Source organism: Megalobrama amblycephala, linkage group LG12, assembly GCF_018812025.1.
Source record: "Megalobrama amblycephala isolate DHTTF-2021 linkage group LG12, ASM1881202v1, whole genome shotgun sequence".
NCBI lineage: Eukaryota > Metazoa > Chordata > Actinopteri > Cypriniformes > Xenocyprididae > Megalobrama > Megalobrama amblycephala.
The window spans coordinates 15,304,739-15,331,587 of NC_063055.1; the positions used below are offsets into that span (position 1 = coordinate 15,304,739).

The 26,849-nt window shown below is 42.7% G+C and overlaps 1 protein-coding gene across 1 annotated transcript in view; it reads right to left on the reverse strand.

Annotated features, from left to right (window-relative positions):
- Positions 1 to 14,160: 14,160 nt before the first annotated feature.
- LOC125280234 (DLA class I histocompatibility antigen, A9/A9 alpha chain-like) overlaps positions 14,161 to 26,849 on the reverse strand; it is a 48,939-nt gene continuing 36,250 nt past the window's right edge. Inside the window, exons 6-7 of the mRNA XM_048210623.1 lie at positions 15,044 to 15,088; positions 14,161 to 14,932 (exon numbers count right to left, since the gene is read on the reverse strand). Coding sequence (XP_048066580.1) covers positions 14,910 to 14,932; positions 15,044 to 15,088 — 68 coding nt within the window. The 3' untranslated portion in view covers positions 14,161 to 14,909. The remainder of the gene's footprint in view (positions 14,933 to 15,043; positions 15,089 to 26,849) is intronic.

Here is a 26,849-nt window from a genome sequence, read left to right on the forward strand (position 1 = left end):
TGATGAAATGACAAAGCTGCTTATTTTCAGCTTTGAACTTTTTATTAAATTGTGTTTAGTGATCTTGCAGCCCATTTTGGTAGTTTGCTGAGGCCCTCTAGTGGTTTCACAAAATCAACAAAGGTGGCAGCACTAAACTTTAGGTGTAGCAGAAAACATACTGTAAACTTATACAGACTGTAAACTCAGAATTTCTTGTGACAGTGTAGAAAGATTCAGAAAGGAGACACTCATCACTCAGACTTTATACATTAATAAAATTAGACATTCATATAATTATCTGCTTGATAAATACTTTTGTAAACAGATATAGTCACTTCTTTTTTGTATGGTGAATATGTCATTCTCTTGAACTGTTTTAACTTTTTAAAGCATTGTAGATTTATATGGTTGAATAAAATGTTGCATTTGAATAATCTACTTTGTGTCTGTTATGTTATGAAAGCTTTTCTTTTCAGTGTCATGGGAGATTGTGTCCTACATAAACACCTGACACACCTGGTGCTATTGACACAGCTTAGGACTCAAAATTCCCAAAGTTTTCACTTTCCTGTTGAGACAAAGCACATCTAGCATGTAAAAGTTAATTATTAAAAAAGTGACTAACAAAGACCTTGTCTGATAAATGAGAAGAAGAACATGAAAATAGTCATACAACAGATGAATGGCATTTACAGGTCAAGGAGAGCTGACTGCAAGGGAGCAGAACAATCATGTGGATACACTCAAGCTGTCATCACTTTCTCATTAATCCAAGCACTTAAACTAAAAAAGTGTACTTAGTGTAGTAGTGTAGTGTACTGTTAATTTAAGACATTTTCACACAGGTGTTCATGGAAGATACTGGAAAAGCACCAACATGTACCATATATGCACAGACAACATATTATGTATGTGTCTGTATGTATGTATTCATTAATTCAAAATTCCTTTCAGTGTATACTATAGAACTTACTATTAATCACTTGAGTTTTACAATTCTTACTAAATTAAACCTAGTAAAATGCTCAGGATTTTCTTCTGAATATGAGATAGCAGACCATCTAAACATCTAAAATGTTCTGAAGATTTTAATATAGGTAAATCACTAATAAAAGCTTATATGGACAACAAAGTATTTTACAATGGCATCAGTTTATCAAAGTAAATACAGAAGAGAAGAAGTAATATTTGAAACAGATTGGGACACGCAGAATTAAACAACACACTGTTAAAACAAAAACTAATAAATGTCTGTGTAGTGAGAGTGTAGAACATGTTAATGAAATGAATTAAAAAAAAAAAAAAAAAAAAAAAAAACTATTACCATGGACAATAGGCTAAAAATAATATCCTAAACTGGAAGAGAATCGACTAAAGACAGACTAAAGTAATAAGGGTGATTTTTAAATATTTACAAGACACACAATTCATAGGATATAACCCCGTTGAAGGAGGCACAGACACAGCACACATTTTCGACATCTCTCTTATCTCTCACACCCAGGTTTTGGAGTCTCAACTAACAGATAACACTTGCATGCAATTCAGTGTAAAACTGATATGAAGCCATATTACACGCGCCGATATGGTAACTGTTTTGTAACACTCCGAAAACGAAGAGGAAGAAGAATAACAACAAACTGTTGAAAACAGTTACAATAAGAGGACACGTTTGAAGGGAAAATACACCTGCATTCTTTTCTGAACCACTGGGATTTATTATTTGAGAGGATGCTCATTTTTGTGTGTATGTTGTCATTTTTGACAGTCGTTAACGCAGGTAAATTAGTAGCCTACCCAATCAGGGTATCTTCCGTTCCCTTTCAGTCGGTCACGTTCGACGTACGTCAGTAGTGACCGACGAATTGGGATATCGCTTAGAGAGCCCTATCAGCTTCGTGTAAACTAAAACAAGCCAATGGAATTGGCGTGCGATATTTGCATAATGCGCACCGCCCCCGACAGGTGTATATAATAGGAAGCAGATGCAATCGCACTCTGTCTTTCGCTTCGGAGCCATTCAGTGGTGTCCTGTTTAAGAAGACTGTTTTGTGTGAATTAAAACTGCCTCGAAGAGGATTCACAGCAAGCCGTGTGTGCCGGTGTAACGGTGCTACAGCGAGGTCGCGAGCTCCCGAGGATCCGAGCTATAGCTCTCAACTGCTGTTTTCACAGCACACGCCTAAGAGTGAAGTGTGTTGCGATTTGGGCCGGTTCCTCGGTGTGTCCAGGAAGTGGTGTACCTGGCACATCGCGTCACTCCCTGTGTGCTTCGGCACGAGCGAGTTGACTGTTTTCCCCTTCTAAAAGAGCTTTACAGACGAACCCTGACAGTATGTCATTTCGTCTGTGCGTTAATGGGTGCGGTCGTTCCCTGGTCCCTGCTGATGGGCACAATCGTTGCATCTCGTGTTTGGGCATTCAGCACGCTGAAGCAGCTTTTGTGAATGGTTCATGTTCCCATTGCGGGAACATGACTATCGCGGTGCTGAGGTCGAGACTCTCCTTCCTGAAGTCTCAGGAAGCGGGGGTCCCCTCCCCTGTGCCCCGTTCGACCGTTTTTTCCGGCCCGGGCCGGAATGACGGTTCGGCGGTGTATAGGAAGGGTGACCTGAGGATTACGGTCAGGGCTTCCCCGCCGAGCGGAAACGCTCCTCGGGCCCCTGCCGCCTCATCAGCACCGCAACCCATCGTGCCACCGTTGGTTTCCGCTGGGCCCTCTACGGACTGTCCAGCCGTTACCTTTGGTGTGCCGGCGGCGGATCGGATGTCGACCGCTGCATCGGAAGGTGAGCCTGAGTCCTCGGGGGAGGAAGATCCGGACGCGCTGCCGCCCGGGACGGTAGCGTTGCCCGAATCAGATCCTGAGCTCACGGCTGTGCTCTCCTGGGCCGCCTTGTGCGTCGGGCTTGAGTGGAACCCTCCACCCTGTCCCAGCCCATCTCGGTTGGACGATTGGTACTTGGGGGGGGGTCGCGCTGGTCAAACCCAGCGTCCCACCCCAATGCCTTTCTTCCCGGAAGTACACGATGAGGTGACCAGGTCTTGGCAAGCTCCGTATAGGGCTCGTACGGGCCTGGTCCCTCGTCCGCCTTCACCTCCCTGGATGGCGGGGAAGCCAGGGGATACATGAGGATCCCGCCAGTCGAGCGGTCTGTTGCGATGCAGTTGTGTCCAACGGCCGCTGGCTGGCGCGGTGAGCCGCGTCTCCCGTCCCGGGCCTGTAAATTCTCAGCTGGTCTGACTGAGAGAGCTTACAGTGCCTGTGGGCAGGCTGCCTCCGCCCTGCACGCGATGGCCCTTTTGCAGGTTTACCAGGCAAAAGCGCTGTCGGAGTTGCCCCAGGAAGGTCCTGACCAACAGCTGCTTGGGGAGCTGCGCGCTGCCACTGACCTTGCCCTCCGGGCAACGAAGGTGACAGCGCGTTCTGTTGGCCAGGCGATGTCTACTTTGGTAGTCCAGCAACGCCACCTCTGGCTGGCCTTGGCAGACATGAGGGAGACCGACAAACATCGGTTCCTGGATTCCCCCGTGTCTCCGGTCGGCCTTTTCGGCGACGCGGTGGAGAGCTGTGCCCAACAGTTCTCCGCTGCACAGAAGCAGGCTGAGGCTATCAGACAGGTCATGCCACGGCGGTCCGCTGCTGCCTCCACCCAGCCGCCCGCGGCTCAGCCTCAGCCCGCTCGTCACCGAGGGCGCCCGCCTGCGTCTTCCTCCGCCCCTGCTAAGTCGGCAAAACAGCAGCCTACACCAGCCAAACAGCAGGGTGCCGGTCGCGGACGTGGTGCCCAGCCCGTCTCTGCCAAGCCAGGTGGCAAGCGGTCGGGGAAAACTCGGCCCTGAGACGGGCGACCTGGAGCGGAGGTTCCTGCCCTTCGGGAGAGTATTCCATCTGCTCTCCCACCCCCGGAGGAGGGCCGGGGGATTTTGTGGCGTCTGTCCATCTACCGCCGCTGGCTCTCCGGAGTCCAGCGGTACCCACTTTGCCACAAAAAGAGCAGTTTCCTCAAACTCCAGGTCACAAGAGGGCGCGTTTGCCAGTGTGCCAGGCCCCGCCTCACCACTCGCAACCCCCTCCCATTCCGCCAGTAGGCGACAGTGTGGTGGCGCAGACCGCGTCCCGTGCGCCGTCTCCCATTCGCACTGCTGCCTCGCAGAGTCCGACCTCACTCCGGGCCGCTCCCATGCCGTCCGAGTCAGGTCCCTCTCTGCCTTGCTGCCCCACCCCCGGTGCGTCTGTGGTGCCTTTGGTCCCGCTGGCTCGGAGTCTGGAGGCGTGGAGCACGCTTCCCAGCCCGTCCCGCTGGCTCATTCGCACTATCAGACTCGGCTATGCGATTCAGTTCGCCCGGCGTCCCCCGGTTTTCAGGGGTGTCCACTTCACTCAGGTGTCGTTGGACAGTGCACCTGTTCTCCGGGCGGAGATTGCTGTCCTCCTGGCGAAGGATGCAATCGAGCCGGTCCCTCCAGCCGATATGAAGTCGGGGTTCTACAGCCCCTACTTCATTGTACCAAAGAAGGGCGGTGGGCTACGGCCAATCCTGGATCTGCGCGTCCTGAACCGGTATCTTCACAAGATGCCGTTCAAGATGCTCACGCAGAAACGCATTTTCGAATGCGTCCGTCCCCGGGATTGGTTTGCAGCAATAGACCTGAAGGACGCGTACTTTCATGTCTCGATTCTGCCTCGACACAGACCCTTCCTCCGGTTTGCGTTCGAGGGTCGGGCATATCAGTACAAAGTCCTACCCTTCGGGCTGGCCCTGTCACCCCGCGTCTTTACGAAGGTTGCGGAGGCGGCCATTGTTCCCCTCAAGGAACAGGGCGTTCGTATTCTCAACTATCTCGACGACTGGCTGATCCTGGCCAGCTCGCGAGAGCAGTTGTGCGAACACAGGGACATGGTTTTAGCTCACCTCAGCCGGTTGGGTCTTCGGGTCAACTGGGACAAGAGCAAACTCGCCCCCGGGCAGAGGATCTCTTATCTCGGTCTCGAGCTAGACTCGGTTGCACGGACTGCGCGTCTCACCGAGGCGCGCGTCCAGTCGGTGTTGAACTGCCTGAGTTCGCTCAAGCGCAGGACAGCGGTTCCACTGAAAGATTTTCAGAGGCTCCTGGGGCATATGGCATCTGCAGCCGCGGTCACGCCGCTCGGATTGCTTCATATGAGACCGCTTCAACACTGGCTCCGCGGCCGGGTCCCGAGATGGGCGTGGCAGTGCGGCACGCTCCGTGTCCCCGTGACACCGAGCTGCCGTCGCACCCTTGTCCGGTGGTCGGACCCTTCGTTCCTGCGGGCCGGAGTACCCCTCGAACAAGTGTCCAGGCACGCTGTGGTCTCCACAGATGCCTCTGCCACGGGATGGGGGGCCACGTACAACGGGCATGCAGTGGCAGGTCTTTGGACGGGGCCTCAGCTGCATTGGCATATCAATTGCCTCGAGTTGCTAGCGGTACGTCTTGCGCTGGCCCGCTTCAAGAAGCTGTTGTCAGGCAAGCACGTTCTAGTCCGCTCAGACAGCACTGCGGCCGTTGCGTACATCAACCGTCAAGGTGGTCTACGCTCCCGTCGCATGTCACAACTCGCCCGCCATCTCTTGTTGTGGAGTCAGAAGTATCTGAGGTCCCTTCGGGCCACTCATGTCCCAGGTGTGCTCAACCGTGCAGCCGACGAGCTGTCACGGCAGCCTCCACTTGCGGGCGAGTGGCGGCTCCACCCCCAGGCGGTCCAGCTGATTTGGCAGCGTTTCGGCGAGGCCCAGGTAGACCTGTTTGCCTCCCCGGAAACTGCCCACTGCCAGTGGTTTTATTCCCTGACCAGCGGCACGCTCGGCACGGATGCCCTGGCACACAGCTGGCCCCCGGGTCTGCGCAAATATGCGTTTCCCCCAGTGAGCCTTCTCGCACAACTCCTGTGCAAGGTCAGGGAGGACGGGGAGCAGGTTCTGTTAGTGGCTCCGTATTGGCCCACTCGGACCTGGTTCTCAGACCTCATTCTTCTCGCGACAGCCCCTCCCTGGCCGATTCCTCTGAGGAAGGACCTCCTGACTCAGAGACGGGGCACCCTGTGGCACCCGTGTCCCGACCTATGGAACCTCCACGTGTGGTCCCTGGACGGGATGCGGAGGTTCTGAGTGATCTCCCGCAAGCGGTTGTAGACACCATCACTTCCGCTAGAGCTCCTTCCACTAGGAGTCTCTATGCGTTGAAGTGGAACCTGTTCGTTGAATGGTGCGCCTCTCGCCGAGAGGACCCCCGATCATGTTCGGTCGGATCCGTGCTTTCCTTCCTGCAAGAAGGGTTGGAGCGAAGGCTGTCTCCCTCCACCCTGAAGGTGTATGTTGCCGCTATCGCCGCACATCACCACGCAGTTGAGGGTAAGTCCCTGGGGAAACACGATCTGATCGTCAGATTCCTGAGGGGAGCGAGGAGATTAAATCCTCCTCGCCCTTCCTCCGTACCCTCTTGGGATTTGACCCTGGTTCTCACAGCTCTCCGGGGTCATCCCTTTGAGCCTTTGCAATCAGTCGATCTGAAACTAATGTCTCTTAAGACGGTTCTTCTGGTTGCATTGGCTTCCCTGAAGAGGGTAGGGGATCTGCATGCATTTTCGGTCGACGAAACGTGCCTAGAATTCGGGCCCGGTGATTCTCACGTCATCCTGAGACCCCGGCCTGGATACGTGCCCAAGGTTCCTACCACTCCCTTCAGAGATCAGGTAGTGAACCTGCAAGCGCTGCCCTCGGAGGAGGCAGACCCAGCCCTAGCTTTGCTCTGTCCCGTCCGCGCTCTGCGCGTTTACGTGGATAGAACGCGAAGCTTCAGGACCTCAGATCAGCTCTTCATCTGTTACGGAGGCCAGCAGAAGGGAAAGGCTGTCTCCAAGCAGAGGATGGCCCACTGGATAGTGGATGCCATCGCCTTGGCGTATGATTCCCAGGGCGTGCCTTGCCCGCTCGGGTTGAGAGCCCACTCCACCAGAGGGGTGGCCTCTTCCTGGGCGCTGGCTCATGGCGCCTCGCTGACAGATATTTGTAGAGCTGCGGGCTGGGCGACACCTAACACGTTAGCTAGGTTTTATAGCCTACGTGTAGAGCCAGTATCTTCACGTGTACTCGCATCCACTAGTCGGTAGACGTGTTGTACCTGCTCTAAGTGTCGGCTTGCAATGCCATTCCCGCCACTGGCCGGATACGTGCATACTTCACTCCAGTCGAGTTCCCCGCTTGGCGAACCCTGTCGAGTTCCTCCGCCTCCCCCTTCGGCTCGGACATTGCGGAGTGTCTGATGCCAGGCCTACATCCGTCGCTGACGCTGTCTGTTGGCTGGGGCCCATATGTCGTGACCCCTCTACGTGAGCGGTCCCATATGTGTAATTTTCCACGGTTTAAAACTCCCTACGGCGAGTCCGTGTCTTTCCCTTAGCAGAGCCAGCTCTGCTGTCACCTGTCAGATGAGTCTCCCCCTAACCAGGTGGAGCCATCCCAGGGACTCCATATGCGTACTGCCCCCCGGGCCAGTCCATATGTGTATCCCCACGTAAACTCCTCCCCCATTGGGTAGGTAGTGGTCTCCGCAGCGTCCCTTATGGGTTCGCTTCCCCAGTGTAGTCTAGTTACTTAGTGGGTAGTGGTTAGACAGCAGTAGACTCTCTCGGTGTAAGCTCGCCCCCTTCACTGTCAGCCGGTGCTATGGGCGGCTGAGCTTGCGCTGGGCACTGGAAGGGGTTTCGTAACTGTGGCGCTTTAGTTGGGATCCCAATTCGTCGGTCACTACTGACATACGTCGAACGTGACCGACTGAAAGGGAACGTCTCGGTTACGTATGTAACCCTCGTTCCCTGAAGGAGGGAACGGAGACGTACGTCCCGTCGCCACAGTTTCTGTACCCTCGCTGTAGCGCGGACACCAGTTGTCTCCTCAGTGAAAAACAGAGTGCGATTGCATCTGCTTCCTATTTATATACACCTGTCGGGGGCGGTGCGCATTATGCAAATATCGCACGCCAATTCCATTGGCTTGTTTTAGTTTACACGAAGCTGATAGGGCTCTCTAAGCGATATCCCAATTCGTCGGTCACTACTGACGTACGTCTCCGTTCCCTCCTTCAGGGAACGAGGGTTACATACGTAACCGAGACGTTCATTAATGTTTTGATTTGATATTGAAATCAGAAAAATTTGAAAACCACACTTTTTTTCGTTTTTCATTTTCAAAATGAAAACGAAAAAAAAAAAAAAATTGGCTTGATTTTTCTTTTTTCGTTCTGGGGTTGGAAACAAATAGAGGGTATGCATCGATGTCACTTTCCCGCCGAAAACGCGCTCCCTCAGCTGGACTGACAAACGAATTACACTAAAGGTTAGACTCGAAAGTGTTTCTTACAACTTGTCAAATAAACCTAATCCATGGACATTGACATGCAGCCTGGAATCGTGTTTCCTGACATTTATATGTGCCTGATTTCACTTGGGTAAAGTTGGTTTTATATTCGCACATTCGGACATCCGTATTCACTGGACATTCAGTGGACATTCACAAGTAAATATGCCATTAAAACAATACTTGCCTATTTTAATCGACTGTGAAAAATGTTGTAAGTTGACATCGTTGGTTGTCAATATCATGTCGCTGCTTAAAATTTGCAAACATTAATTTATTGCACATTTATTGGAAAGTCTGAATTTATCAGAAGTCCGAATGTCCGAATATAAAACCAACTTTACCCAAGTCCTGATTTCGACGGCGGGGAGACACATAGGCTAAAGCAAATCTGCCTGTGAATATTTTATATAACTACAATATCGGTAGGTTTAAATCCGCGTAATCACTTATATCAATGTTATATCGTCATATTGTCCAGCCCTAAAACATATATAGTTTTATAGTATAGTTTTTGTCAGTGTTGTTTATTGAAAAACACCCAATTATGCAGAATATAAGATGGAAAATATTTAATTGATGAGTCAACATAATATAACAATACAATATATACGGTATGATTTTACCTCAAAATCCAACAATTTGACACAATGATAACTGCAAATCCATGTTTCTCTGCCTGGAGTCGAGCTGTTTCTGTGAATTGCAGTGATCCATTTGCTTTTTTCCCTGTTGCTTTCTGCAGTTTTTAAATGGGTTTGTGTCAAAGCTATTTGTACAGTCAATCACAAAGCTCTTTCCCGTTTTGGATGTGTTTTGTGTGTTTTTCGCGACATTCACGCTGAAAACCAATGCTGCCGCTCAAGGGGCTCGCACACCGGACGCGAAGCTCAGCGCCGCGACACGTCTTTCAAATTCGAACGCATTGTTTTATATTTTTTTCTGAGTCGTAGCGGGCGCCGCGGACAGGCGCCGAATGTCGCCGCCGGTGTGCGTACAGTCATAGAAAACAATGCGTTCGAATTTTAAGACGTGGCAAGGCGCTGAGCTTCGCGTCCGGTGTCTTTTGCCACTCAGTGGGCGTGACCGCAGTCGTAACGGTCGACGGTGACGTCACGTGCATACCCTCTATCCACAAGTTTCCTACGCCCCATGAGGCCTTGCGTCAAACGTGGGAGCGTCTTCCGGTTCGAAGTAAACAAGCTGGACGTGACACTCATTCATTCAACATTTGACAGTCATTCAAGATTTAACGATCCAAACTTGCGAACGTTTGTTTTTTACTTAAAGATTTAAGATTCCAGCATAAATATTTGAACAATGTTTTACAATAAAAAATGTTACATTAATAGTAATGTATTAATTTATGTCAGGAGTGCAGATCAATCATGCTAAATCTAACAGACCTATTCAGCTGCGCCTGCTTCCATTTATTTACGATCACGAGAATGCACAAAACAACTCCACTAAGGCTTTTAAATCCAAAGGCTTAGAAATATATTGATAACATACCCTATGTTTACATCACTTTTCTGAGCATTTCTATTTATTTTCCTCTAAATTATGCGATGATTGCAATCCGAGGACGTTTGCGCGATCTCTTGTCTATCTATCCTGATCCTTTCAGCCAGAGCAACAGAGGGAGCTCATGAGAAGGCAACAGGAGTTATGAGTTATACGAGTTAACCGGAGTGTGTGAATCTGTGAAAGATATGCATTTGTCAGGAATCAACAGGCACAGGGAAGAGACAGATAAAACATTAAACTTAATAAATACACGATTATAATCATATAAGAATTGTCTTCGTCCCTCAAGCAGTCTCTGATATTTTCCATAAACGTGTGTATTTATCGCAATGGTTAACATCAGTAGCCTTTAGCATCGCATACAGTGGAAACGCGACTGGCTCTGGCACGCACGATACGTTAGGAGTAAAATATCACATCATATGGCTTTGGTGCATCAGTGACAGGTGAAGTAGCCTACAGACAGCGGGTTGTTCATGTATTGCAGGGTCAGGATGCTCTAGTCATGCAGTAGCACTGTTGTGGAAGGTCAGTAAAGTAAAGGGCAATTAAAGGGCACGAAAACTGTTTATTGTATTGTGATATTATTAACTAATAAATGTACTAAACTGAAATGTTGTCCCTGAGCGCCGTAACGACATCTCTCATAAAGATTTGCAACTTTGCAAAGTAAACAATGATCCAAAAAACACTTAGCCTCTTCGCTAATTAGCACACTAAATACCATTGGTATGCTACTTCCGCCGCCTCACCGGAAGTTGTACCCACGTTCTCTTTTACAGTAGCGGCCTGCGGAAACAGGTGGATAGGCAGTTTGAATATTCAATCTCTACATGTGGGTGGGAATGAAACGCCTCTTTCCGCTGATTGGTCAACCAGACGTCAAACCATGTCGTCATCAGTTGTTCATCGGTTCAGCTCAACAGAATAAAAGTCCCTCGCTCTACAGCTGTACTGATTCTTAACGCGTTTATTCTACATTTAATCTCTTTCTCATCAAATAGCCAGACTAGTGAATGGCTTGGCACAAATCGTTCTGATGCAGAGTCAGGGCTTAATTCTGTGTAGACATTAATTCATCATGTGAAATATTAGTTTATCTCATAAATATTAATTTACTTTGCAGCTGCACACAACTACCCCAGCCAACAACTTTGATACATTGAGTGTAGAAATGTATTTTGTTTTAGACAACATGGGATGGAATTGAAATGATAGATAGGCTATGAATATATATATATATATATATATATATATATATATATATATATATATATATATATTTGTGTATTTTACAGTCACAGCACATCTATTATGCCTATTCTATTTTGAGTTTTTTTTTTTTTTCATAGAGAAGTGTAGGACATGTCAAATGTCAAATATTAAGTTATCCTTCTGTTTCATAATATATGTATATAATAGGCAACATGCTATTTTTTTCCTTTTCTTAAAGCTATAACTTTTGTTTAAGGCAATATTCTGAGTTTATTTCATTAATATTGAGTATTAATGAATGTCACACAAACCGGTGTTTTATTTTCTCTGCCGACTAAACTTCCAATGCAGATCAGGGGTGCGTTTCCCAAAGCGAACTATGGTCGCAAGTTCCGTCGTTACCAATAGAGTTCAATGGGACTTACGACCATGGTTCACCAACGATGCTTTCGGGAAACTCACCCCAGAACCGTTGTCTGACTGACTCCTAGCGCACAGAGCAGTGTTTCATTCCTGAATGAATCAGAGTCTTTGAACAAATCAGTTGACTGAGTGATTCAATGGCCCAAAAGATTATAGAGCTCCAATTGATATATTCTTGAATGAATCAGCGTTTTGAACGAATCGCTTAAATAAATGACTCAATCATTAACACAAAGACTTGCTGACACCTACTGGACATTAATTTCATAATCCAATTATCGTTTCATTTCGTCATTTAAAATTTTCTGTATTCAAAATGATGTGTAAAACATTAATATCATTACATTATGCAATTGTAATTCGTACACATATACTGCCCTCTCTGAGCAATCTAACAACTCATAAATCTAAAAGCAACTTCAGGTGGTGCTTCTTTGACACCTCTGCAAGCCTTTGTTTGATACTGATTTAATTGGTAACAACCTATAGCATCATATTATTGTAATTTAAATGACAAAATTTAAGAACTTAACATTAAAGAAAGCATACATATCTAATAAGATTAGGAAAAAAATCCTAAAATCCCCTGTAAATTAATTAATCAATTACAGTTAATTTCTGACACAGACAGATGACAATAAATAGACTATAAAATACTCTTTATCTCATTATTGATAGTGTTATTTCAGGGTTTTGATATATAGCCTAATATTGATAAAGTATAGGCTAATTGATATCTTCTTAAGAGAGCACTATTATGGTTATTTTTTAACACTGTTTTAACATTTTTTCCTTTACTTATTTATTTTACTTTTTTTAAATGTGTGATAGCCTATTTCAAATGGGCATAAATGAGTTCACCTTGTCATCAAATCATCCAATTCGCATTTTAAGTCCATCTCTCTATAGCACCGCTTTGATGAACTAATAACATGTAATATATTTTCATATCTGTCATATTTCAAATTCATCCCAGATCCCAAAACTCAGGGTGTTGTCTACAACAAAAGTTATGACTGCTGCATATTTACATCGGCTACTGATTTGCACTTTTTAATTCAATGTGTGCCTATACATTCGCTGCCCAGTGCGTTGAGCAGCTTCGCTAGATTTTTATAGTTGGTCACTTCAATAAAACAGGCATTGTGTCAACATTGTAGAATGGGGGTAACTGTGTGCAGCTGCAAAGTAAATAAATATTTCATGAGAAAGAGATAAAATGTAGAATAAACGCGTTAAGAATTCGTACAGCTGTAGAGCGAGGGACTTTTATTCTGTTGAGCGGAACCGATGAACAACTGATGACGACATGGTTTGACATCTGGTTGACCAATCAGCGGAAAGAGGCGTTTCATTCCCGCCCACATGTAGAGATCGAATTTTCAAACTGCTTATTTGTTTCCAACCCCAGAACGAAAAAAGAAAAATCAAGTCAATTTTTTGTTTTTTCGTTTTCATTTTAAAAATCTAATCAAAACATGAATGAACGGAAGATACCCTGATTTTTCCCGAATGAGGAAATTAAATTGCATTTGAGCATTTGATTTATCATTTGAGCAGCCGTTTGAGAGTTTGATTTATTATGTAATAATTTGAGCATTTAATGTATCATCTGAGCAGCTGTTTTGAAACTTTGATTTATTATTTGCATTTGAATTTTCATTTTAATTTTGTTAGGAAAAAAACTTCCATAATTTACCATGGTTTTGGCACAAATGTGGAATATTTATATTGAATAGGTACTATGCTATTAATATATTCATTTATATTGTATTAGATTTAGGGTGTTTAGGCTATTGTTTTTATTTTAATTTTATTTTTTTATAGCATACAGATACATAATATATCATTTGACAGTGATAGTGAGTAGCCAGCATGATTTTTCTCACTGTCAGTCTCACTGTCAGAATATTTTCATTTAAGCCTATAATATTATTATTATAAATAAAATAATTCTTACCAATATAGTATGAGCTTGTATAATTCATATATTTGTTCCAAGGAAAATAGTTGTACAAATCGATAAATTATCAGGTTATTTATTTATTATGGACTTATATCTGCATTTTGTTGGGTATCATGTTTCCAAATAAATACTTTTACTTTTTAAGTATATTTTAGCTTATTTATTGATACTGTTATGTGTCATTTGTTCCTTTTGTTAGTGATTATATTTCCAACCTGTGTCTAGTTTAGTTCATCATTTTCCTGTGTATACTCTATAGTTTCTTCAGTTCTCTGTCATTTATTGTCTGTGCCAAACTGTTGTGTTTTCTGATCTATATGACATGTCTTGGATTATCTTTTATGACAATAAAAAAGCTGTAATTAGATCCTCAACTCTCCTTGTCTGTCTGATGTATAGTATCAGAAGATAATGTATAATATCACTGATGTTTGCTTTTCTCAGGTTGTGAGATGGCATCCAGTCAAATGACTGATGATATCATAGATTTTACCCCCGTGGTGTGGTGTCACATCCTTTACTCCGGTGCCTCTGAGTGATGAGTGTCTCCACTGTCAGGAGAAGCTCTAATAATAAAGTCAGCAGTGCATGAGTTTACAGTAGTTCAGTGGTTCTCAATCAGATCCACTTAAAATCCACTGAAATACATGACACAAACATTGTGAAATATATTTAATCAAAATGCCCTTTTGTTCAATGATTACATCAAATACACATCTTTCAAGTGGTCTTTGTCACATGCAACAAAATGCAATGTTATTCTCCAATAAAATAATAAAATTTTCTAAAACTTGTTCTGAATTTAGAGTACAGAACAGCAGAGTAAAAATTACATAGTTCTGGCAAGAAACTCTGACGATGCAGGCAGATGGCTTTAACTCATTTGGTAGTGATCACATCATTATCCACACAGCACAGCTGACTGGTTGCTGTTGCATCAGCGGCCAATGAGCTTGCTGCTTAAACATTCAAATAGTTGGCATTGATGGCTGTTAGCAGTCTGCAGCGTGCTTTCAGAACCCTCCTCCTCCCCAGCTGCACCTATATAGATCTGCTACGGGGGTTAATTCATGTATGTTACGTGTGCAGCAGCAGCATGTCTTACATGCTCACACCAATGTCTGTGAATGTATTGGCAGTAGCAAATCTTGGTACTTGCCCTGCAGCAGCAGCGTAGCAGATCTATTCCGCCAAGACCAAATATATTAACATTGTCATATCCATTACCATGCCAATCTCAATTACCATACAAATATGCAGAGAGTTGTATTGACAGAATAATAAAAATATCACATTGGACCAGCAAGATAAAACACTTTACAGCAGGAGATAATATTCTTAAACAGCATTATGCTTTTAAGCCACACATTTTGTATATTGTAAACTGTACATCTGGGGGGGGGGGACATATAAACTCACTTTTCATCATTCACGGATGCTGAAATAAAGAAAGAAATCATCTGGTTGTCATTTCTAAAACGTGTCTAAAATTAACCTTAAAATAAACATGTTGCTGTATTGATATTACTTCATAAAAGAGTGTACTCACATGGAGTTGGAGTGTATTTACTCTGTGACATCCCAGAGCCTCGTCCTGAATAAAAATTACACAGTTAAACCAGAATAAATAGAAAGTAACATGACAGAAACATAAAACTGCATAAAAATGAATTCAGGGTGTCTCAAAGGGAACTGATGTTTGGTATTTTTCTAATTGAGCATTAGATGTGAAGAACTGGGGTCTCAATTATAAAGCGTGCACAAAACGGGGTTGGAAACGTGCGTACGCCAGTTCCCACGCAAAGGTTGTGATCTATAAAAAAACAAACATGACAGGATGTGCGCACCTTTAAGCAAACTTTGAGCCGTGCGTACGAACATTTTGGAGACAGAGCAATTTTTTTGGCAACACCGATGGTGAGCTGAGGGACTGACGGCAGATGAAGGAAAACCACTTTAAATCCTAATTATGAGTCATAATCATAAATACAGTGCATGTGTTCACAATAACAATTTAAATAAATAAAAGAATGATTTAAACTCGCATGGAAAGTCACGTTTTCATTTTGATATACACATGTACATTGTTACTTTCACTAATAAGCACTGAAATTACATTACGCAGTCATTACGGAGAAGTTAATCAAACGATATGAATTTACATAGTAGATGTGCTACTTTCTATCACTTTTCCTGTGACACGCTGCTTTAATGACAGCGAGGAGCGCTAGGAGCATAATAATTCCTCTTTAAACTACACTGCAGATGTTATACAAAATATTATAGCGAGAACGACGATCGATGCACACTTAACTTCGATATTATGGAAGACACTGCTGGATTCGGTGGTCGAACGGTCCGTTGATTCCACCCAGCAAGCAATAGCCGTCATTTCACCGTCTCGGTTAACTATAGACCCGATATAGTCCGGCTATGTGTAACCCACTTTTAGCCAAAACAATCTTTCATTTGGTTACATGTCGTTTTTGCCAAAATAACTTGCGAGTTGTATGTTATTGCATCATGTAAGTGAAGTCAACAGTGATTACAAGGTGTTTGGTTTCACATCTATGACATGTTATATTGTGTAGGCTGTGCGTAGCCACGATTTAGCTCATAGTCAGACCGGCTATTTGTAGCCCACCTATAGTCAATCCTGATTTATTGTAGTTTTTGGACAGGAAGTGCTTGAGATGGTTGATATCTCATCATGTTCGCAATGTCAATGATTTCTACAAGATTTAAGTGGCATTTCATGACATGGTCTATATGTAGTCACGATTTAGCTCTGAATTGGATAGGCTATGTGTAGTCTGCTTTTAGTCCACCCAGCGAAATCGAGGCAATTTATAGTCTAGTTTTTACGGCTTGGCTATAGCCCTGATTCAGACCAGCAATGAGTGTAACCAAAATAGTGTTAAGTCATTTTCGACCACAAAGCTTGTGGATTCTTGATATACTTGCATTTATACATTTATATGCAAGTATAATATACATTTATATGCAAGTATATATTTGAAACAGCATATTTTTGCTGTCACTCCTACATTCTACGATATCATATATATATATATATATATAGCCATATATTAATTATAATTATATACCACACACATATATGACTGTATTTAATTTTAAGTTAAATAAAAATTTACAATTCTCAACCGCTAGATGGCAACTGTGGCTCTACTGAGACATGACCACTGGCAACGCGAGACTTGAACGTTGACTCTCGATCACTGTTGCCAGATCTCGCGATAAACATTTCCGCATTTTACAACTGTTGGAGACGGAGAGCAAGCAACAGCAAATGTTAAAGCAAATTCTTTCCTGCTTTTGGTCTTGTAAGTATCTGTGTTTTTCATTTTGACATGTGTTTATTATTTATGTACATTATGTGTAGGAACCGTGACATTTTAGCGGGTAACTGCAGACTCAGAGTAAAACGTGGTTAGATTAACATACATGCACATGTACTGTAGTGTTTCCTTGTGCCCTAAAACTCTGTAATTATCTAAATACAAGGGGTAAACATGAAACCTGTGCGCCCTACTATTATTTGTTATGGAAGCCTTGTATATCTTTTAATCTTTTGATCATTATGAAATAAAAATATGAGTTTTTGATTTGGCAAGGCAAGTTTATTTTGTATAGCACATTTCAACAACAATGTTCAAGTAATTCAGAGTGCTTTTCATAAAACATGGAATTTATGGAACTGAAAATTAATCAGGTTGTTTATAAACCAAAAAAAATATTGTTAACATTTTTTATTTAACTTTTTTTTTGTTCAATGTTATTTTTTTTTTGTCAATATATTTTTATTGTTACACGTTGTAATTTTCTTTTAATGTTTATTTGTATTGTATTTGTAAAATTTATTTTTTTTTATCATTGTGCATTATCTTGAGTTCTTTTTCTAAATAAAACCTTTTATATTTAATTTGTTTGGACGGATTGTCATTTATGAGAACCTGTTATATTTAAGTGAAAAGAATCCTTTAGCCATTATTTAGTTGTCTATTGCATGTATAGATGTAATCATTCATTAGTAGTGTAATTGATGACTAGTCTATTTTTAGGTTATAGATAGACGTCTATTAGATTTTCACTGACAGCCCCAATTTTGCCTTATTTTAACCTAGACCCGTATTAACCGTCTTTAAACATAAATATGTAGTTGTCTAATAGTCGTCTAATTGATGACTAGTCTACTCTTGGGTTATGGTTAGACGTCTATTAGATTTTCACTGACAGCCCAAATTCAGCCTTATTTTAGCCTAGATCCATATTCACCGTCTATTAGACATATATATGTAGTCGTCTAATAGTCGTCTAATTGATGACTAGTCTATTTTTGCGTTATGGTTAGACGTCTATTAGATTTTCACTGACAGCCCAAATTCAGCCTTATTTTAGCCTAGATCCATATTCACCGTCTATTAGACATATATATGTAGTCGTCTAATAGTCGTCTAATTGATGACTAGTCTATTTTTGGGTTATGGTTAGACGTCTATTAGATTTTCACTGACAGCCCAAATTTTGCCTGGTTTTAGCCTAGACGGCGGGCTATGTTTTGACGGCTATTAGACGTCTAATAGACATAAAATTGCTTGCTGGGCAATGATAATAGCTTACTAAACCGCAGCTGCACAGAGGTGTTGATGTCGCGTGAAGGATCTTGAAACAATTACCACTATATGAAGGATATAATTTGAGGAAAACGGTAAGATTTTTACATTTACTTTTTAAAATACTTAAGTGAAGCGCCGAGAAAGACAATTGTATTTACACTGCAATAAATAAGTAGGCATATCCGTTTCCACTAAAAAATATAGCCTATAAACTTCCTAAAAGATATGTTCACCTTATCAGCAAAACTGCATAAATTTGCTTCGAATTGTTTAAAACAGTGGTTCTCAACCGGTGGGGCGCGCCCCACACTCTAAAAAAAAACTGAAAAAAAAAAAAAATTGCAAAATTTTTTATCACTAAACTACTGTCATAAAACGTTATAGTTTTGTATATACATAACTCCTGAATAAAAATTAAAATGTGTTTGGACTGATTAAAAAAAAAAAGTTTTGAACAAATTTGATTGGTTTGTCGATAGTGAGCGCAAATCGGCGCAAATGCAGGTGATAAGCGGTTTTATTAAGCGAGTCACTGAGTCGTTCATTCACGATTCGTTCAAACGGCCGATTCATCAAGAATGAGACAGATGTTTGTGAATGGGTCATTGAATCTTTGACTCAAACGATTTGTTCAAAACACTGAATCATTCAAAACACGGTTGAGTGTTGCTGTGAGATGCGCTATGTTGTGATCTTTGTTTGGATTCATCGGATCTATTTTCGCTGCTAAAATAGACAGTCATTATTTTGTCTAAAATGTAAGTGACTTAATATTATTAACTTGTTTGTTGAACTGTCATATCAGTGTCACATTTTCAATCGCGAGGTGATGGTCAATTAAGTGATGGTCAATTGTCAGCTCTCTTGGTCGTCAGGTCGTGTGATGTAGGCTATGTTGCTGAACTGTATTCAAATGTTATAAATATAAAAACACCACATTTTGAAATTTAACTGCAGTATGTCAATTTTGTTTATTTGTGTGTGCTGCGCTCATAGACTTTAGAAAACGGCGCTCATTTGTTTGATTTCTCCTCGAGAAACTGCACAAGCCTCAAAAGTTTAAGGTCCTTGCACCCTGACTCAGTCCGAAACTGTCGTATTCGTTTTTTCATATTCGTCATTTGGTGGATCAATTGTCAAAAACCAGTGTCGGCGCTATGGTGGGGCATTCGAGGGCCGTGCCCCCCCTAGCGGTCATTGATGCCCCTCCTACCACAGGCCATGGCGTGCCCCCCCCCCCCCCCAAAAATAACTTTTAGTTATTCTTTTAATATTAAATGTACAAACTGTAACTTAAATGAAATAAAATGAAATCAACGGGGAAAACATTAATTTTGGTTGTTCATGACATGTTACTAGGCTTGGTCATCATAGGTCAATGCTTATTGGTCGCTGAGTAAACTTGTTACATTTGATTTTCAGCGCGCTGCGCGCATAATCCATTTCAGTTTGCCCGTCTTTATCATAGACATTTAGCGCTAACTGTTAACCTAATTATAGACAAAAAATGGATTTACGAAAACACTTCTTCTGAGGGTAAGTCGTTTGTTCATTTCACTTATTAAAGCCAGCCTGGCTTTGATGATAAGGCTACTAAGCAGTAGAATTGTGTATGTGTTTTATACTTGGCTGCCTGTAAGTCTTACAGGTAAGATATGCTTATGGAGCCCGATCACACGAAAATGCGTATAAATAGTACGAGATTGTAATCTCGTAGAATATATACGCCAAAATGAGTTTTGGCGTGCTTATGGTACGCAGTTTTTCGCGTGCATATGATACGCACTTTATGGCACTTTATTTATAGGCCTATATATATTCTACGAGATGACACACTAGTACTAGCTTATTGATACGCATTCTCATGTGATCGTGTTGTCTTATGTCATTTCTGCCTGGTGCGTGGCTTGTCCAATTGGCTACTTGCTGCCCGAATGCGTGCCTCAGTTATGTCAGCGGTCCTGTCCTGTTACTTATATGTTGTAAAGGGGTGTTTTTTGATGGAGGCTATGTTGTCTAATGTTTATAACCAGTGGTAGGCCTATAATGGTTTTCTGGAAGTGCATAAACTGTTGAGAGGTGGATGAACTATTTCTGACATGTCAGAGATGGGTAAACTGCATTTATTTGCGTATAGACTCCACGACAGCCCTATGCTGTGTGTGACTGAGCAGAATTTCAAATAGAGGGCATAACTTTATGCTTTTTCTGCCTTTTAATGTGACTCCACTCCAAACGCTGTCTTCATTTTTTTTTTTTTTTTTTTTATTAAATGCAACGTTTTAATTTCAAAAGCATTTCTAAATTCAGTTCATATTTCCAACAAACGAAATTTCAAGCCAAAATAACGAAATGGTTAAAAAAAATATATCGCAAAAGTTTTGTGCAAATGTGTAATGGAAACGCGGCTACATGATATAGAAATTAACAACAACGAGAATAAACGACACTCGCAAATAATAATATAATAATATTAATATTAATAAAACGTGTTTCTCTTATTTATTGCATTTCTGCTGTGTTGGACTGTGATGTCGCCACTGCGTAAAAATATTTCTCAAACGGCAGTGCCCCACCGCCGATGACCCAATGCCCCTCCAGTAGATCTGCTCTGGCGCCGACTCTGTCAAAAACCCCTCAAAATATTTGCTACGTATGCGAAAAATGCAGAAAATCGAACCATCCGAATTAATTTTTATGACGGACGGAAGTTTCAGAGGCTGCAAACGTATAAAACGTGAGGTCGTATTTAGTTTATATATATATATTTATATATATATATATATATATATATATATATACACACACACAGGGTGCGATTTGTATGAGGGGATGGGGGAATTTCCCCCCTTCTGGTCTATGTATCCCTCCCTCTGCTGAAATATTTTTATCCCCGGTGGGGATAAAAAATATCCCCCCGGGTGATGCTATTCCACAAACCACCAACTATAGAAGCCCGTTTCCGCCACTAAAAAAAAAAAAAAAAACTCCACTAAAAAAAAAAAAAAAAAAGAAAAAAAGATGAATTGCTACTTTTTATCTCAGAATTCTGACTTTTTAACTCGCAATTGCGAGTTTATATCTCACAATTGCGAGTTATAAAGTCAGAATTCTGAGATATAAAGTCGCAATTGCGTGATAAAAAGTCAGAATTCTGAGATATAAAGTCGCAATTGCGAGTTATAAAGTCAGAATTCTGAGATATAAAGTCGCAATTGCGAGTTATAAAGTCAGAATTCTGAGATATAAAGTCGCAATTGCGTGATATAAAGTCAGAATTCTGAGATATAAAGTCGCAATTGCGAGTTATAAAGTCAGAATTCTGAGATATAAAGTCGCAATTGCGTGATATAAAGTCAGAATTCTGAGATATAAAGTCGCAATTGCGAGTTATAAAGTCAGAATTCTGAGATATAAAGTCGCAATTGCGTGATAAAAAGTCAGAATTCTGAGATATAAAGTCGCAATTGCGTGATAAAAAGTCAGAATTCTGACTTTTTCTCACTACTGTTAAACGTTATTTCTCACAGTTCTTACTTTGCTTGCGTTTCCTTTCATTGCGACTGACCATCAGGATTACTGCTTTGTTATTATTATACATTAAATAGACCATCAGGATTGCTGCTTTGTTATTATTATACATAAAATAGAGGACATCATAAAGGATTATTTTTAGCGCCGATTTACCAATAAAGAAATATTGATTTTACTGGAGGAGACACATAAAGATTAGTCTCCGGACATATGCATTATGCAGGAATATATAGAATGTTTCCACGGTAACCTTGTACACAGCGTTTCAAGGAGAAAAAACAGCTTTTACTGCCATCTAGTGGGCTTAATACTAAAACAACCAATACCTATCATGTTTCATTAACTTTGCAACTCAAGGGTAGAATCATGCAATTCTGCAAATTACAGTCGAGGTATTTGGGCAATAAAAGTTGTTTTTAACAGAATGGATACACTAATGAATTTTACACAATAATAACAATATAATAATAATCATAATAAGAAGAAGAATCAGCTGTGGCGGAGGCGCAATAAATCAGACAAAGCTGAAGTGGCACATTTTATACACCAACAGCTTCAGACTTCACGGCAGCACGGCTATCGTTGGATGCACTGTTACAGACAGAGATACTGACCATCAGTTAATTGCGAGAAAAAAAGTCAGAATTCTGACTTTATAACTCGCAATTGCGACTTTATATCTCAGAATTCTGACTTTTTATCACGCAATTGCGACTTTATATCTCAGAATTCTGACTTTATAACTCGCAATTGCGACTTTATATCTCGCAATTCTGACTTTATATCACGCAATTGCGACTTTATATCTCAGAATTCTGACTTTATAACTCGCAATTGCGACTTTATATCTCAGAATTCTGACTTTTTATCACGCAATTGCGACTTTATATCTCAGAATTCTGACTTTATAACTCGCAATTGCGACTTTATATCTCGCAATTCTGACTTTATATCACGCAATTGCGACTTTATATCTCAGAATTCTGACTTTATAACTCGCAATTGCGACTTTATATCTCAGAATTCTGACTTTATAACTCGCAATTGCGACTTTATATCTCGCAATTCTGACTTTATATCACGCAATTGCGACTTTATATCTCGCAATTCTGACTTTATATCACGCAATTGCGACTTTATATCTCAGAATATCTCAGATCTATCAAGATCAAGATGGCGCCGCGCATGGCAGCCACAGTGCTTAGCTCTTCAGTGTTTGTTCTGTTTTTGTTAGTTTTTCCTGTTTTCTGTTTTTCAAACACCATCAGTTTTACCAGGGATGAACTGCTGAACATTCGGCAGTTCACACCACAAAATCTTTTACCGGATTTCGATTATTCAGACGTTTTGTTGAATGTTGTAGTCGGCGGAGCGGCAGCGCTGTTTAGACGCTTCAGGACGCGCAGACGGGGAAAGCGCGCCGGCGCCTCGTGAAGCTCAGACAGCGCGGATTAAGAACGCCGCTGCCTAGCATCCATCTGGCGAATCTCCGCTCTCTGCCCAACAAAACGGACGAACTCCTTCTGCTCTCCCGGACAAATAAGGATTTCTCGAACTCGGCTGCTCTGTGCTTCACGGAAACCTGGCTGAACGACGCCATTCCGGACAGCGTGTTATGTCTGCCGGGCTTTCAGCTGTTTAGATCAGATCGCGACGCTGAATCAACGGGGAAATCGCGCGCGGCGGGACGTGCTTTTACATCAACGAAAGGTGGTGTTCAGATGTAACGGTGTTAAAGAAGATGTGCTGTCCAGATCTTGAAACACTCTTCATTAACTGCAAACCGTTCTATTCGCCGCGGGAGTTTTGCTCGTTCATTCTGGTGAGCGTCTACATTCCTCCGCAAGCGCACGTGAGCTCGGCTTTACAGTTACTCGCTGATATGATCACAGAGAGCGAGCAACAACACCCGGACTCTGTTCTTATCATTCTCGGGGACTTTAATAAAGCGATTCTCTCACGTGAACTGCCCAAATACAGACAGCATGTTACTTGTCCCACCAGAGACAGTAATATACTCGACCATTGTTACACAGCAATAAAGGATGCATATCACTCTGTCCCACGGGCAGCTTTGGGGCTCTCTGATCACTGTTTAGTTCATCTCATACCAACCTACAGGCAGAAACTGAAATCAGCTAAACCTGTAGCAAAGACTGTAAAGAGATGGACCACCGAAACAGAGCGGGCTTTACGAGCCTGTTTCGAATGGACTGATTGGAGTGTTTTTGAAGTTGCTGCCACCGATCTGGACGAGCTCACAGAGACTGTTACATCATATATCAGTTTCTGTGAGGATCTGTGCATTCCTACAAAGACTCATTTATCTTACAACAATGACAAACCCTGGTTCACTGCAAAACTCAGCCAGCTCCGTCAGGCCAAAGAAGATGCTCGCAGAAAAGGGGACAGAGTCTTGTACAAACAGGCCAAATACACACTGGAAAAGGAGATCAGAGTGGCAAAGAGGAATTATTCTGATAAACTTCGGAATCAGTTCTCTTCTAATGACACAGCTTCAGTGTGGAAAGGTCTGAAAGACATTACCAACTACAAGACACCATCCCCCAGCTCTGTGGAGAATCAACGACTGGCAGACGATCTGAATGGGTTTTATTGCAGGTTTGAAAAATCACCATTCACACCTCCATCAACCCCACTCTCCCCCACACCTGCAATTCAGTTCAGTGAAGATGACGTGCGCCAGGTCTTCAGAAAGAACAAGAGAAGAAAGGCACCAGGCCCAGACAGCGTTTCACCAGCCTGTCTGAAACCTGCGCTGACAGCTGGCCCCCATCTTCACACAGATCTTCAACAGATCACTGGAGCTGTGCGAAGTCCCTCATGCTTCAAACGCTCCACCATCATCCCTGTCCCAAAGAAACCCAAAATTACTGGACTAAATGACTACAGACCTGTGGCTCTAACGTCTGTGGCCATGAAGTCATTTGAAAGACTGGTTCTGGCTTTTCTGAAGGACATCACTGGACCCTTACTGGACCCCCTGCAGTTTGCTTACCGAGCAAACAGGTCTGTGGATGATGCAGTCAATATGGGACTGCATTATGTTCTCCACATCTGGACAGACCAGGGTCTTATGTGAGGATCCTGTTTGTGGACTTCAGCTCTGCTTTTAACACCATTGTCCCATCACTCCTCCAGCCTAACTAACTCAGCTCTCCGTGCCCACCTCTGTCTGTCAGTGGATTACCAGCTTCCTGACAGACAGGCAGCAGCTAGTGAGGCTGGGGAAATTCTCATCCAGCACCCTCACCATCAGCACCGGCGCCCTCAGGGCTGTGTGCTCTCCCCACTGCTCTCTCCTCTACACCAACGACTGCACCTCTAAAGACCCCTCTGTCAAGCTCCTGAAGTTTGCGGATGACACCACACTGATCGGCCTCATCCAGGACGGTGACGAGTCTGCTTACAGACTGGAGGTTGAACAGCTGGCTGTCTGGTGCAGTCTTAACAACCTGGAGCTCAACACGCTCAAGACAGTGGAGATGATCGTGGACTTCAGGAAAAACCACCTGCTCTCCCCCCACTCACCATCATGAACAGCACTGTGACTGCAGTGGAGTCATTCAGGTTCCTGGGCACCACCATCTCCCAGGACCTGAAGTGGGACAACCACATCGAGTCCATTGTGAAAAAGGCCCAGCAGAGGTTGTACTTCCTTCGCCAGCTGAGGAAGTTCAACCTACCACAGGAGCTGCTGAAACAGTTCTACTCTGCCATCATTGAATCCATCCTCTGCACTTCAATTACCGTCTGGTTCAGCTCAGCTACCAAATCTGACCTCAGAAGACTACAGAGGGTAGTCCGGTCTGCTGAGCGAATCATTGGCACAACCCTCCCCACTCTCCAAGAACTGTACTTATCCAGAGTGAGAAAAAGGGCAAAGAAGATCACTCTAGACCCTCACATCCAGCACACTCCCTCTTTGAACTGTTGCCATCCGGTCGACGCTACAGAGCCCTGAGCACCAGAACGACCAGACACAGGAACAGTTTCTTCCCTCAAGCAATCCATCTCATGAACACTTGACAAACACGGAACACACACACTATTACATATTATTTACTTAAAACACTTATTTATATCTCAATTTGCACACATAATTGTACATACAATTGTCTATAATATATATTGTCTTTTTGCTTTTTTTGCACTTTGTCTATCTTGTAAATTTGTATATTATTATTTTATTCTTTTTATTATGTGTCTTGTCTTGTCGCTGTTACTCTGTTGCACTGTGGAGCTTCTGTCACTAAAACAAATTCCTAGTATGTGTAAACAACATACCTGGCAATAAAGCTCTTTCTGATTCTGATTCTGATTCTGAGAATTCTGACTTTATAACTCGCAATTGCGACTTTATATCTCAGAATTCTGACTTTATAACTCGCAATTGTGAGATATAAACTCGCAATTGCGAGTTAAAAAGTCAGAATTCTGAGATAAAAAGTCGCAATTCATCTTTTTTTTTTTTTTTTAGTGCCTTTTTTTTTTTTTTTTTTTTTTTTTTTTTTTTGTGTGGTGTTTTTTTTTTTTTTTTTTTTAGTGGCGGAAACGGGCTTCCATAACCAACAGAGCATATAAAATACCAAAAATAAAAATCTTTTTTTAAAACATCGCCAAGTAAAACGCTGCGTTTATAGAACTGTCTCTTTACCACCACAACAAACAGGACACTTTTCAGACGCGCATTCCGACTTCGTCTCAGTGCCAGGCTCAAGTCAAACGAGAGCGGAAAAGGTGCAGGTGACGACGAGGGAGCTTCAGTTGAACAACAGTGAATTGCGGTCAGATGAGATTTTGTCAGGCTATGTCTGTAAAACTCAGAAAAATGAACATGACTGTCCTATCAGCCGCTATACTGTGCTTGTGGAGCGCACTCAAGAATTGCATGCGCAAATGCGCCGGCGCGCGCTGCATAATGACTTTATTATAGCTTAAATAAAGCGCAAAAGAAACTACGAGCAATGATGGTCGTTGTTCTGTTGTAAGTGAAGTCATGAAATTGCCAAACATGCGATTAAAGCTGCCTCAAAACTGTGCATGCATGTAAACATGGTTTTAAAGCTATTGTTATCCATTTTGTTGGCCTTGAAACGTCTTAAAATGCACATATGTACACCAGGGAAATCTAAATTTTCTCGGGGAGCATGCCCCCGTACC